Source organism: Lolium perenne, chromosome 2 (assembly GCF_019359855.2).
Source record: "Lolium perenne isolate Kyuss_39 chromosome 2, Kyuss_2.0, whole genome shotgun sequence".
In the NCBI taxonomy this organism is placed as follows: Eukaryota; Viridiplantae; Streptophyta; class Magnoliopsida; order Poales; family Poaceae; genus Lolium; species Lolium perenne.
This window is the reverse complement of record NC_067245.2, coordinates 110,269,271-110,280,837: the sequence shown is the minus strand read 5'-3', so window position 1 is coordinate 110,280,837 and position 11,567 is coordinate 110,269,271. Positions and strand designations below refer to the sequence as shown.

The following is an 11,567-nucleotide window of genomic DNA, read 5'->3' as shown; positions in this document are numbered from 1 at the left end:
CAGGAGAGGTTCCTTTTCCTTCGGCGCCACCAAGATTGGTGGTGTCGAGATTGTGCGCTTCAGATCCTCGAAAGCTCTGTCGGCCTCTTCGTTCCACTGGAATTTCTCTCCTTGCTTTATCAGAGCGTAAAATGGTAACGCTTTTTCTCCCAGCCTGGCGACGAATCTGCTCAAAGCTGCGACTCGCCCAGTTAGCTGCTGTATTTCTTTCAACTTCGTTGGCTTCCTCATTGTTACGATAGCTTGTATTTTGTCGGGATTTGCTTCAATCCCTCTTGCTGAAACTAGAAACCCCAGAAGTTCTCCTGCTGGGACGCCGAAAGAACACTTCGTCGGGTTCAGCTTGAGGCAGAATTTGTCGAGGTTGTCAAAGGTTTCCTTGAGATCCTCGATCAGCGTCGCCCCTTTTTTTGACGTTATGATGACATCGTCGATGTATACTTGCACGTTTTTCCCAATCTGTGTCGCCAAACACTTCTGCATCATCCTCTGATATGTTGCTCCCACGTTTTTCAGACCAAAGGGCATTGTTCTGTAGCAAAACACGCCATAAGGTGTGATGAACGCTGTCTTTACTTCATCTTCTTCTTTCAATCTGATCTGGTTATAACCAGAATATGCGTCCAGGAAGGAAAGACGTTCACATCCAGCCGTGGAGTCGATAATTTGATCGATCCTCGGGAGGGGAAAGTGATCCTTTGGACAATGTTTATTGAGGCACGTAAAGTCGACGCACATGCGAAGGACCTTAGTGTTTTTCTTCGGCACCAACACAGGATTTGCTACCCATGTGGCCTCTGTGTGCAGCTCCTTGATAAAACCAGCTTCTCGTAGTCGATCGATTTCTGACAGCATAGCCTTGCGGTTTGGTTCCGAAAAACACCGTAAAGGTTGTTTGATTGGTCTTGCTAGTGGATCCAAGTTTAGGTGGTGCTCGGCAAGTTCCCTGGGTACTCCTGGCATGTCAGCTGGACACTATGTGAAGATTTTCCAGTTCTCACGGAGGAACTCGACGAGCGCGCTTTCCTATGCGAGGTCCATGTCGTTTGCGATGGACGTCGTCTTTTTCGGGTCTGTCGGGTGAATCTGCACCTCCTTAGAATTTTTCTCGGTATTGAAAGTTGATTCTTTATTTGGCCTTCCAACGTCTGGCAGCACGTCGTAGTCAGTCATACTCCTTGACGCCAAATACTCAGCTTGCATCCCGAAAGTTTCTGATAACCGATGAAAATCCTTATCGCACTTATCGGCTAAGGCGAAGCTTCCTTTGACTGTGATTGGTCCCTTAGGTCCAGGCATCCTCCACAACAGGTATGTATAATGTGGTACCGCCATAAATCTAGCATATGCTGGTCGTCCCAACAGAGCATGATACTGCGACGGAAAATCCACAACTTCAAACTCCAACTTCTCGATTCTATAATTCTCTCGGGTTCTGAACTGTACGTCGAGATTAATCTTCCCCAGTGGATAACTTGGTTTCTCTGGTGTGATACCATGGAACCTTGTGTCTGTTGGCTTCAGGTTTGCTAATGATATGTTCATCTTCCTCAATGTATCTGCATACATAAGGTTTAAGCTGCTGCCGCCATCTATGAACACTCGAGAATCATCGAATCCCGCAATAACTGCTGGTAGGATAAGTGCTGACTGCCCTGGTCGAGGAACTTGCTGCGGGTGATCTGCTATGGTAAAGCCAATGTCTTGCCCTGACCAATTAAGATACTCGACTGTTGGTGGAGGCATTTTTTCTGCCATGAACACCTGTCGCGAGATTAATTTCTGAGCTCTGTTGGATGGCCTTCCCTTCTGAATCATCAACACCGCTCCGTTGGAGTTAGGATCAACGTAAGGCGGTGGTGGAGGTGCTGCCGCTATTCTGAGCTGATGTCGATTGTCTTCCGTAATCGCGGGAGGGGGTGGCAAGTGAATCTCGCTCCTGGGTTCTCGAGGATTTCTCTGTGCTGCTCGAGCGTTAGCATGCTCTGCCCACCTTAACATTGCCTGGAAATTGCGACAATCTTTCTGCAGATGTCCTGACTGTCTTTTCCCGTTGCTATCGAGGAAAAAGTGCATCTGACACGGCCCATTCATCATCTCTTCAGGAGACACGAAAGGCCTCGGGAACCTAGGACCGCTATTTTGCCTGTTGTTTCGAGAGTCATCTCTATTGTCGCCTCGCTGCTCATTGCTTCTCTGATAATCATCTCTGTTGTTTCCTCCGGTGTTTGCTCGAAAGCCTGCCGAAATTTGTCCTGGGGCATCATAGCTCGGGTACTGCCGAGGAAATCGTCGCCTCGGTTGATAATTTCGACCGCGGTCCTCCTCTGGCGACCTGTGCCGTTTGTTGTGAACAGCATATTCTCCATCTGCCCATCTGTTTGCTATTTCCATTAACGCGGATACTGTCTTTGGGCTGGTCCTCCCCAAGTCCTCGACAAAATCTCCACGCCTGATTCCTGCGACAAACGCATCTATCGCTCTCTCGTCAGATATATTTTCTGCCGAGTTTTTGATGATGTTCCACCTTTGGATATATTTTCTCATTGGCTCGTATGGCTTTTGTCGGCATGCTCTCAACTCCTCTAATGACGCAGGTTTCTTGCACGTGGACCGGAAGTTCTTGACAAACACGTCCTCGAAGCTTTCCCAGCTGTCGATGGATCCTGGAGGAAGTTTCTTTATCCAAGATCGTGCGGCTCCACTCAGATGCACCTGGATGCTTTGCATAGCTGTTGCTCTGGTTCCTCCTGTAAGCTTCACTGTCTCGAGATAGTCCACTAGCCAATCCTCAGGATCTTGAAGGCCGTCGAATTTCTTGAAGTTATCGGGTAACTTGAATCCTGAAGGGACTCGAGTTTTTCGAACTCTCCTCGTGAAGCACGGCAAGCCACACATATCCTCGTTGTTTAACTCTGGGGACTGCCGATGTTCCCTTCTGCTTTGTCGCGCTCTGTCGACTCTTGCTTGTGCTGCCGTGTTCCTTGCTCCACTTGGTCCTTCGGGAGCTGCTGCTGCTGCCGCAGGTCGTGGACTATTTTGCCTTGCCGCTCCTTCGGGAGGTGTTGATACAAACGCCGTCCCCATAGCTCCAACTCCTGCTATCGCCATGTTGTACATTGTTTCCCTTGGATCTCCTGGATGTGGTTTAGATGCGAGGATAAAAGCTTGTGTCGCCATATACCCAGCCTCTGGTGTCTTAGGGATGATGATTCCTCTCGTGTCTATCGACATAAAAGACATGTCGAGGTTTTGGACTAAGTGCTTTCTTTCTCCTTCGGGTACGTGTTGTAACCTCGATCTTGCTCTATTCCGAGCCTCCCTGTGGCTATCACCCGAAGTTCTAGATTGTCGACTCAGCTCTGCCCTTCTCCTGCTGGATGCAGAAGCTGCCTCCTTTCTTCTGTTTAACTCAGCTGTCTGTTTTTCCAATTCCCTTGCAGCTCGTGCGAGCCTATATTGATATGCTTGTAACTCCTCTGGCGTGGCTGTGGTGGCCATTGGTTCTGAGCCATCCATAGCTCTCGCGGCTCTATCCCATGCTGCTTGCGGGAGTCGAACTCTGTCTCGCGGCTGTGGCCCGATATATTTATTGCCTAGACCTCGTCGCAAATCAGAGGGTTCAACGTATGGATTTCCCAAATCGTCGAAAGCCTCAGATGTTTCTTCTTGGTCATGGCTTGGCTCTCCGATGACATAAATCTGATGATACTTTGTATTCAGATCTATGTTGGGTTTGGTGACACCATCGTTAAGATTGGCGAAGACCTTGCCCACTGTAGTAGATTTGTCGATGAAGTTGTAGCTGTCGACACTGCTTGAGCCATCGCTTATATATGAGTCCGCAGATGACTCAAACGACATGTCGCTGAAGATCTTGGCGAGTTTTTCTCTCGCCCTGGTGCTGATGAAGCGTGATGACGAAGTTTCTTCCTCTCCTGATTCGGTTGACGATGTATAGCTTGAAAAATCGGAATCGACCGCCTACGATCCCGACGAAATCGGAACTTCGATACGATACGATCCCTCTTTCTCGACGCAAAAGTGAAACCTTCCGATCGTCATCTCCATAGGCTCCTCCAGATACGCATATGCATCCAAACGGGAGGGCGGGTGAGGAACAAAATCAACAGGACCAGTAGCGATCTGTTTACCTCGATCCATTGCGTTGCTTGCGATTGATGAAGTCGATGATTTTGCGGTTGATGAAGTCGATGATCTTGAACGTGCCATCGAGACCAGATCCTTGACGCCTCTAATTCCCACAGACGGCGCCAATTGACAAGGTATTAACTTGTCAATGCCTACGGATTGTAGACTAGGGTTTAGTTGGAAGTAGAGGGCAAGTAGATCTCGAAGGTTTCAGCCGAAAAGTACTCGACGATTATGAAACTAGGGTTTGTAAACAATAATTCGATGATTTCTATGTCCCTCGACTCCCCCTTATATAGGAGGCGGAGCCGAGGGATTCGTGCCGTACAAGTTACAGAGTCCGGGAAGGTTTCTAACTCATCCCGTAAGATTACAAATAACACTTCCTATTACAACTCTAGTCTTCCTTAATAATATCTTGGGCTCCCGAATCTTCATATTCTTCGGGTAATGGGCCTTCAGTAAACCCCGGGTACTATCTTCGGCAGGCCCATTTGGGATGCCTATGTCACACGGCCATCGTCAAATACGATGAGATGTATGCCATCTTCTCGTTTGGTCTTGCCACCGGGAAGAACGCCATGGACTCGAGTGAGGCCTTGGGTACACCTCCACTTGCCCCATCACCTCCACGAGCTAACAGAGTTATTAGCATAAAACCACCACCTTTTAAACCAGTTTTGATAAAAAATTACCATATTTTTTGGTAGTTTTCGCAAAAAACACTATACATAAACTGACACGGAAACTGACCGACAAAACCCACCTAGTAGTGCCAATTTGCCGACGTGGACCTGGAGAGACTTGTCAGCTCACATTAAGATCTGATGACACCACAAATAGATCATTAGATGAGGTGAAAGTGGGTTCCACGTGTCAGCCCACATATTTTTCTCACTTACCTTTTATTCTTGCTTATAAATCCTTAGAGCACTAAATCCAATCCGCCAGCTGGTGCCACCCCTTGACCCCCGCCCGCTTGCCCCTCAATCATGTCCCAAATCCCCACAGAGGTCGACGTTATTGGTAGTGCGATGGGAAGACGGCCACTAGGCGCCCATGGACCAACTAAACCGCACATAAGCTACGCCTCGTCACCCCGCTCCCCCCTCCAGAGAGATTGGGATGGGACAACCAGAAATAATGACATCACCCTCGTCGTTTTGAAGTCTGGCCAAACGTGTAGTCCTCGATTCGCCCTCCTCTTGCTCGATTTCGTCTTGTTCCACCCCCTGAGCCACTAGGAAACACGTAGGTGCATACCCGAGCAGCATGTTCGTTGTTTGTTGCGTCCAGGCTGTTGATGACGTGCCTCCTCATAGTCTCCAACCATCCTAGCTAGCAAGTCGTGGTCTCGTCCACGCTTCCTTTCTTTGTTTCTGCAGAACCTCTCACCCGCTCATGCTCTGCCCCGACAATAGCAGCCGTGCTCATGAAGTTTGGCACTGCGTGTGTGAATTGGGCCAATGGTGACACAACTACGGTCGTGGTCGCGCTTCACCGACGACATGGTGACACCTGTGGTCAACCTGGCCACCGTTGGGAGTTGCACAGGTGGAAGAAGGCGAGGAGGCATGGGCACCATGGAAACGTGCGGGTGGATTTGATTGGAGTCGGGATGAAGGAGACGACAACTCCTAATCCACATGAGCAAATTTTGGTCATTCTGAATTTTAAATGTGAGCTGACAAGTGGGCCCTAGTTTACGTGAGCAAGTTGGCACACGGGCAATATCAATGTCGATTAGTGTTTTTTTAAGCAACCTGGGAAAAATATACTACTCCAAATTTTTTTTTCTCGAAAGGTCCAGCAATAGCTGGCTCCATATATTAGCAGATAGCAGACAATTTACAAAGTGCCCTAAGGCCAGGAGTAATCAGAAAAGAAAATGTAAAAGAAATAAGATGAAAAATGGGACAAAACGGCTCAAGGAGGTTCCCAGAGCAGCTTGCGCAAAGCCTTGGCACCGGCGAACGCCCACTCCTGAGCCTCATCCTTGATGCAACAAGAAATCTGCGAAACTGAGCAATCCTTGTCCCTGAAAATTCTGGCGTTGCGCTCTCGTCAGATGCTCTAGCAAGTCAGGATTAACAGCGAGCTCACACCCTTCCTGTGTTCCGCCAGTGTGGCCCTCATCCAACTCTCTCTGAAGGCGGAAATGGAGCCAGTTTCGCTCTGTAAAGCGGTGGTCACCCCCTGGCAGTGCTCCCAACCCGCCAAAGAATGCCAAATCTGCTTGGCGAAGGGGCACTCAATCATCAGATGCACCGATGTCTCGAGGTTGCGCATGCAAAGCGGACAGAAGTAATTGTTGGGCCACTCGCGCCGTTGAAGGCGGTCGGCGCACCACAAACGATCCTGGAATAGAAGCCAAGCGAAGAATTTGTGTTTTGGAGACGCCCAGGTTCTCCACACGTCCATCTTCAGCGACGAGCGCGCGCGGCCCTCAAACTGAATACGGTAGGCTGATTTTGTTGAGTACCGACCATCCTTCGTGAGAATCCATGTGATGGAGTCTGGAACGCCTGTTCGCAGCTCGATCAGAGCCAGGCTGATCATTCTCCAGGCATGGCGGAATTCCTCTAGGATTGGCAGCGAGAGGCGGTGTCTGAGATCGGCCACCCATTTATTGCCATCTAGAACTTGCGCTACGGAGCGCTGTTTGCGTCGGGAGTGAGCAAAGAGGAGAGGGAAGGTATGGCGCAGAGGAGCATCGCCGAGCCAATTAGATTCCCAAATTCGGATGTCAATTAGAGTAGATAGATATGAGGTTTGTCTAAATTTGAATATATCTAGACACTATTTTAGACATCTATTTATAGACGTGGGGAGTAGTGGATTTATATCCGCAACCAAAGTAGAAATGCGGCTAGCAAAACGGTGGTTATGACCAAACCTCGAGGTGGTGACGATTATAGGTCGATCTGATCAATATCCAGAAGAAACAAAAAGCATTTCAGTGGAGTGCATGTAAAATGTACTCAATTGTGCGATTGTACAAATCACAAAACAAAAGTAGGATTGCACGCGATCGCGATCGCACACAACATAGAAGAGAAACGGAGATCATGAAGGATCAAGTACATGCCCCGCGAAGACGACCGCTGAGGATACTTCCTCGAGCACAAAGAATGCAAATGGATGGTCGGCGACGAACTCGACCGGTGGCTCGTCCTCAAAGCAGGCTTCATCTACGTCCATATGGCAGACAGTGACCGCAGCCGCCTCCGTGCCTTCCTCGTTCACCTCGAGAATCGCCCTGTGGAAGACCTCCTGCAGCGCCAATCGCATCCGCATGCCGGAACCATCGTCGACATCGGGCACCATGCCAGACAGGTCAGCGTTGTTAGTGCTAAACGCGACCTTAAGTCCCATATCCCGGAGGACGCCGGACAGCTTCCTGGAGAAGGAGATCTTGAACTTGGGCAGCCGGAACTTGTCGACCTCCACCGTCTCTTCCGGCAGGTGGTCGCGCAGGAAGCTCGGGCTGGACGCGATCTTGTCGACGAGGTCCCACAGGCCGTCGTGCGCGTCTGGCAGGAAGACGCACATGGAGTACCGCGGCAGTGGTACCGCAGGTTCGTGAACGTTCGCAGTACCGCGTCGCCACCTGGGGTCCTGTGACCTGTAGGGCAGCCTGAGCACCTTGAAGCCGTCGTGCACGGCGATGTACTGGCTCCGCCTCGTGTTCATCATGGGCGCGTTCACGGCGCCGCCGTCTAGGAGGTAGAACCTCTCCACCTTGGTTCTCTTCTTCTCGAAGGGCTTCGTCCACTTGCCCTTGAAGTAGATCGCGCTGGCGAGCACCACCACCGTGTCCTGGTCCATCGATCCCGGAGGAAGGATTGAGTCGATAAGCTTGCCCGTCGCTGCCGCGACCCATCTGTTGATTTCTTTCCTTGATTGCTCCGGCTGTGTACTAAGAGCTATTAATTCCAATCTATGGATCTACTATATATGCACTAAGTTTTCTTGACAATATCGATCGATCGATGGGCATGAATGACATGTACGTGATGACCTACGTATATGCACACTAACCTTGTTGCGGAAGTCGACGGCGCGTATCTCGGCTTTGTACGACGTGACGACGGCTTCCTTGTAGGCCGGCTCCAGTGGTCGCCCCGCGTCGTGCCACACACCGGACGCGAACGCGACGAGTGGCCCGCCCGACGTTGAGCGATCGGCGAGCGCGTGCTCCGCCACGAAGAGGACGTTCTCGGCGAGCTCGCCGCTGGAGCTGGCGCCGAGGACGGCCAGGAGCTCGTCCAGGGTGCTGCCGCGGGCGCCGGCGGCCACCAGAGAGAGAGCCGAGTAGATTACCAACGGAGAGAAGATGAGATTGCCACGGTCCTCCGCGGAGGTGACCGCCAACTGCTCGGCGAGACGGTAGGTGAGCGCCGTCAGGGAGTCGCGGCCGGTAAACCGGAGCGCCATCTTACTTGGTGTCTTGGTCTTGCCTAGGGCTAGGTTTGGCTTCGGCGCTGGCTGGATATGTTGTCCAGATTGTGTATGTCTATATATACAATCTTGTTCCGTTTTATTACAAAAACGTCGGTATGATTTTCAATTACGAGAGACGTGGCAAAGATACCCCCTCACTTTACGGATTAGTTTCTGCCCTTCTCTCCCCTAAAAAAAAGTTTCTGTCCTTCTCCGTTTTTTTGTTTGAAAGTTGAAACATAAGGGTCGCACTTTATTCAAAATTCAAAAAAGATACATCGTTTAAAGCATCAGCTAAAACTGAAGGAAAATCACCCTCCGAAAAGAAAATAGTACACCGTATCAGAAACAAAATCTAGTCCAGCTAAGTTACGCGCCACCTTGTTCGTCTCTATTGGACAATGCTAGAAAGAAGTGTTTCCAATGCCATGAGTGATTGGAAAGCAATCAGTGTATGAACTCCACAGCTCAATATCTCCATTACATCCATTGATGAGCTCCATACTGTGAGATTCTATGATAGTAGGAGTACAACCGATATTTTCCAAAAGCGGCAGACCAGATTTAGAGCCATAGCCTCCGCTGATGACGCATCGAGCACGAGGGCTGCTAGTTGAAGGGTCATAGTTTTTTTTTCCTCGTGTGTTGGGTCCGTCGAAACCCATATCCAGCCCATGTATACCCGTCTGTATTAATAGTATGTGTATGTCGCGTAAGAAAAAGAAAATAGGTCACATGAGTAAGATTTTTATAGGATCTTTCTATTTCGGCACACCCACGTGACCGTAGATACGTACAAAAACGAGGTACAACACATCGGGATCATATGGGCCTATACAGGGTTATACGAACGGTGAACCTATACTGAAATTACGGTCGTGCCCCCGCTTACGAACAGGTATGGAAAGGTCTCCACCGTTATTGTGTTTGACGCGCCCAGAATTTTTGCAGGGGAGGAGCACCGGAGCAGAAGTGATCGAGTACATTGCTCATGGGCCAAGTACCACCCGCCACCGGTAGGCCACGGTCATCTCGGATGATTGCGCTTGCTGCACACATACCACTTGGATAAAAAAAAAGATCTGCATCAACATTCATTTTGTACTGCTGTCGGCTAGTTCACTTGACCTTCCACGAGCCGGAAGACCTTTAGCCGGAAACGCTCGCCAGCGGCGACGAAGCCCAATGGCAATCCGTCAATAACCGTGGAAACAAGCCCCCAGGTAAGGTGTCGGAAGTCGCTCCTAGGAATCCATGAGTTCGCAACAAAAAACTTGTACACCAGAAAAATTAAGCTCACGTCCTAAGGGACGATTTTAAAAATCACAACTTTCATACACGTCTAGGCAGAAACATCCAGCTCTACGGTTTTAGTCGGAAAACATACACGATCCAAAAACGAAAAATTAAAGGAGGTAAAAGACTCTAAGAGTGAACCATATGCTTTATTTCATTGATCATGTATCATAAATATTACAAGGTATGTAATGCGGAAATTTGCTAAGTGTGGAAAGGACGTAGCTGTGTTATATTCCAGGGACGATCTGTTTCATCATATATATCATCCGGATCCTCTCGCTTGCGTTTCCGGTACCAATTAGCAGGTCTATCCTTTAACTCCCGGAAATCGACAAGGTAGTACGATCCGTTGTGAAGCACTTTGCTGATGACGAAAGGTCCTTCCCATGGAGATTGCAACTTATGGTCTTTCACCTGGCGAAGGCGGAGAACCAAATCTCCTGCCATAAACGAGCGGTTCCGAACTTGACGACTGTGGTAGCGTCGGAGTTTCTGCTAGTAAATGGCGCAACGTTGATCAGCTAAATTCCGAGCTTCTTCGATCAGGTCCACGGATAGCTGTCGAGCCTCGTTAGCAGTTTCTTCATTATAGGCGGAGACTCGCGGTGAATCGTGGATGATGTCGGAGGGGAGCACAACTTCGGATCCGTATATCAGGAAGAACGGAGTAAATCCGATTGACCTGTTAGGGGTAGTTCGTAAACTCCATAGAACAGAGTCTAACTCATCAGCCCAAGCTCCAGCTGGGCGTCGCAGTGGTTCTTCAAGGCGCGGTTTAATTCCGGATAGTATGAGGCCGTTGGCTCTTTCGACCTGACCATTAGACTGTGGATGAGCCACAGATGCGAGATCAAGCCGGATCCCCACGTCAGTAATCCTTCAATTCTCCTTGTGCGAAGTTCGTGCCATTGTCTGTGATTATGCTGTGCGGGATGCTGAATCTCGTCACGAGGCTGCAAACAAATTTTAGTGCCGTAGCACTGTCGGCTTTTCTCACTGGCTTTGCTCGATCCACTTACTGAACTTGTCAACAGCGACCAGGAGGTACTCAAAACCACCACAAGATGATTTTTTTAACTTTCCAACCATATCGAGCCCCCAGACCGCAAACGGCCAGGTAATATGGATGGTCTTCAGCTCTTGGGCTGGAGCGTTTGGTTGAGTAGCATAGTACTGACAACCTCGACAAGTTTTCACCAGCTTCTCAGCATCTTCTTTAGCTGTGAGCCAGTAAAATCCTAGCCGAAAAGCTTTTGCAACGAGGGACCTGGGGGCGGCATGATGCCCGCAATCCCCTGCATGGATCTCTCTGAGGATTTCAGAGCCATCTTGATTCGAGACGCATTTGAGAAATACCCGTTTGCACTTTGTTTGTAGAGCTGTCCATCAACGATTGTGTAGGATCTTGCTCGTCTGATGATCTGTCGTGCGAGGACCTCGTCCTCCGGCGATGTTCGATCAGTGAGGTAGTCCAGGAACGGCTGTGTCCAGGCCGGAATGATAGCCATCACTTCCTTAGCCGGAGATACTGCCATGTCTGGGTTTTCCGGGTTTGCGCCCTTCACCGAGGGTATCCGTAGGTGCTCCAGGAAAATGCCAGGCGGAATTGGTTTCCTGCCGGATCCGAGCTTGGACAACATATCTGCTGCTGTGTTATCGTCTCTCCTGACGTA

At 49.7% G+C, this 11,567-nt stretch overlaps 1 protein-coding gene across 1 annotated transcript; it reads right to left on the bottom strand.

The window, feature by feature from the left end:
• Positions 1–7,174: 7,174 nt before the first annotated feature.
• On the bottom strand, positions 7,175–8,589 carry LOC127330226 (serpin-Z2A-like). The gene is made up of 2 exons (XM_051356508.2): positions 8,194–8,589; positions 7,175–8,064 (listed from the first exon to the last, which is right to left on the bottom strand). The coding sequence occupies exons 1-2, from the start codon at positions 8,587–8,589 to the stop codon at positions 7,219–7,221; spliced, it is 1,242 nt and encodes a 413-aa protein (XP_051212468.1). The 3' UTR covers positions 7,175–7,218.
• Between the last annotated feature and the right edge of the window lie 2,978 nt (positions 8,590–11,567).

What these genes read in the sequence shown, in the direction of transcription:
- LOC127330226 (XM_051356508.2), bottom strand. Translation starts at nt 8,589, where the DNA reads ATGGCGCTCCGGTTTACCGGCCGCGACTCCCTGACGGCGCTCACCTAC. An exon ending in CCGTCGACTTCCGCAACAAG is followed by an intron (nt 8,065 to 8,193) that starts GTTAGTGTGCAT and finishes CTTAGTACACAG; the next exon opens with CCGGAGCAATCAAGGAAAGA.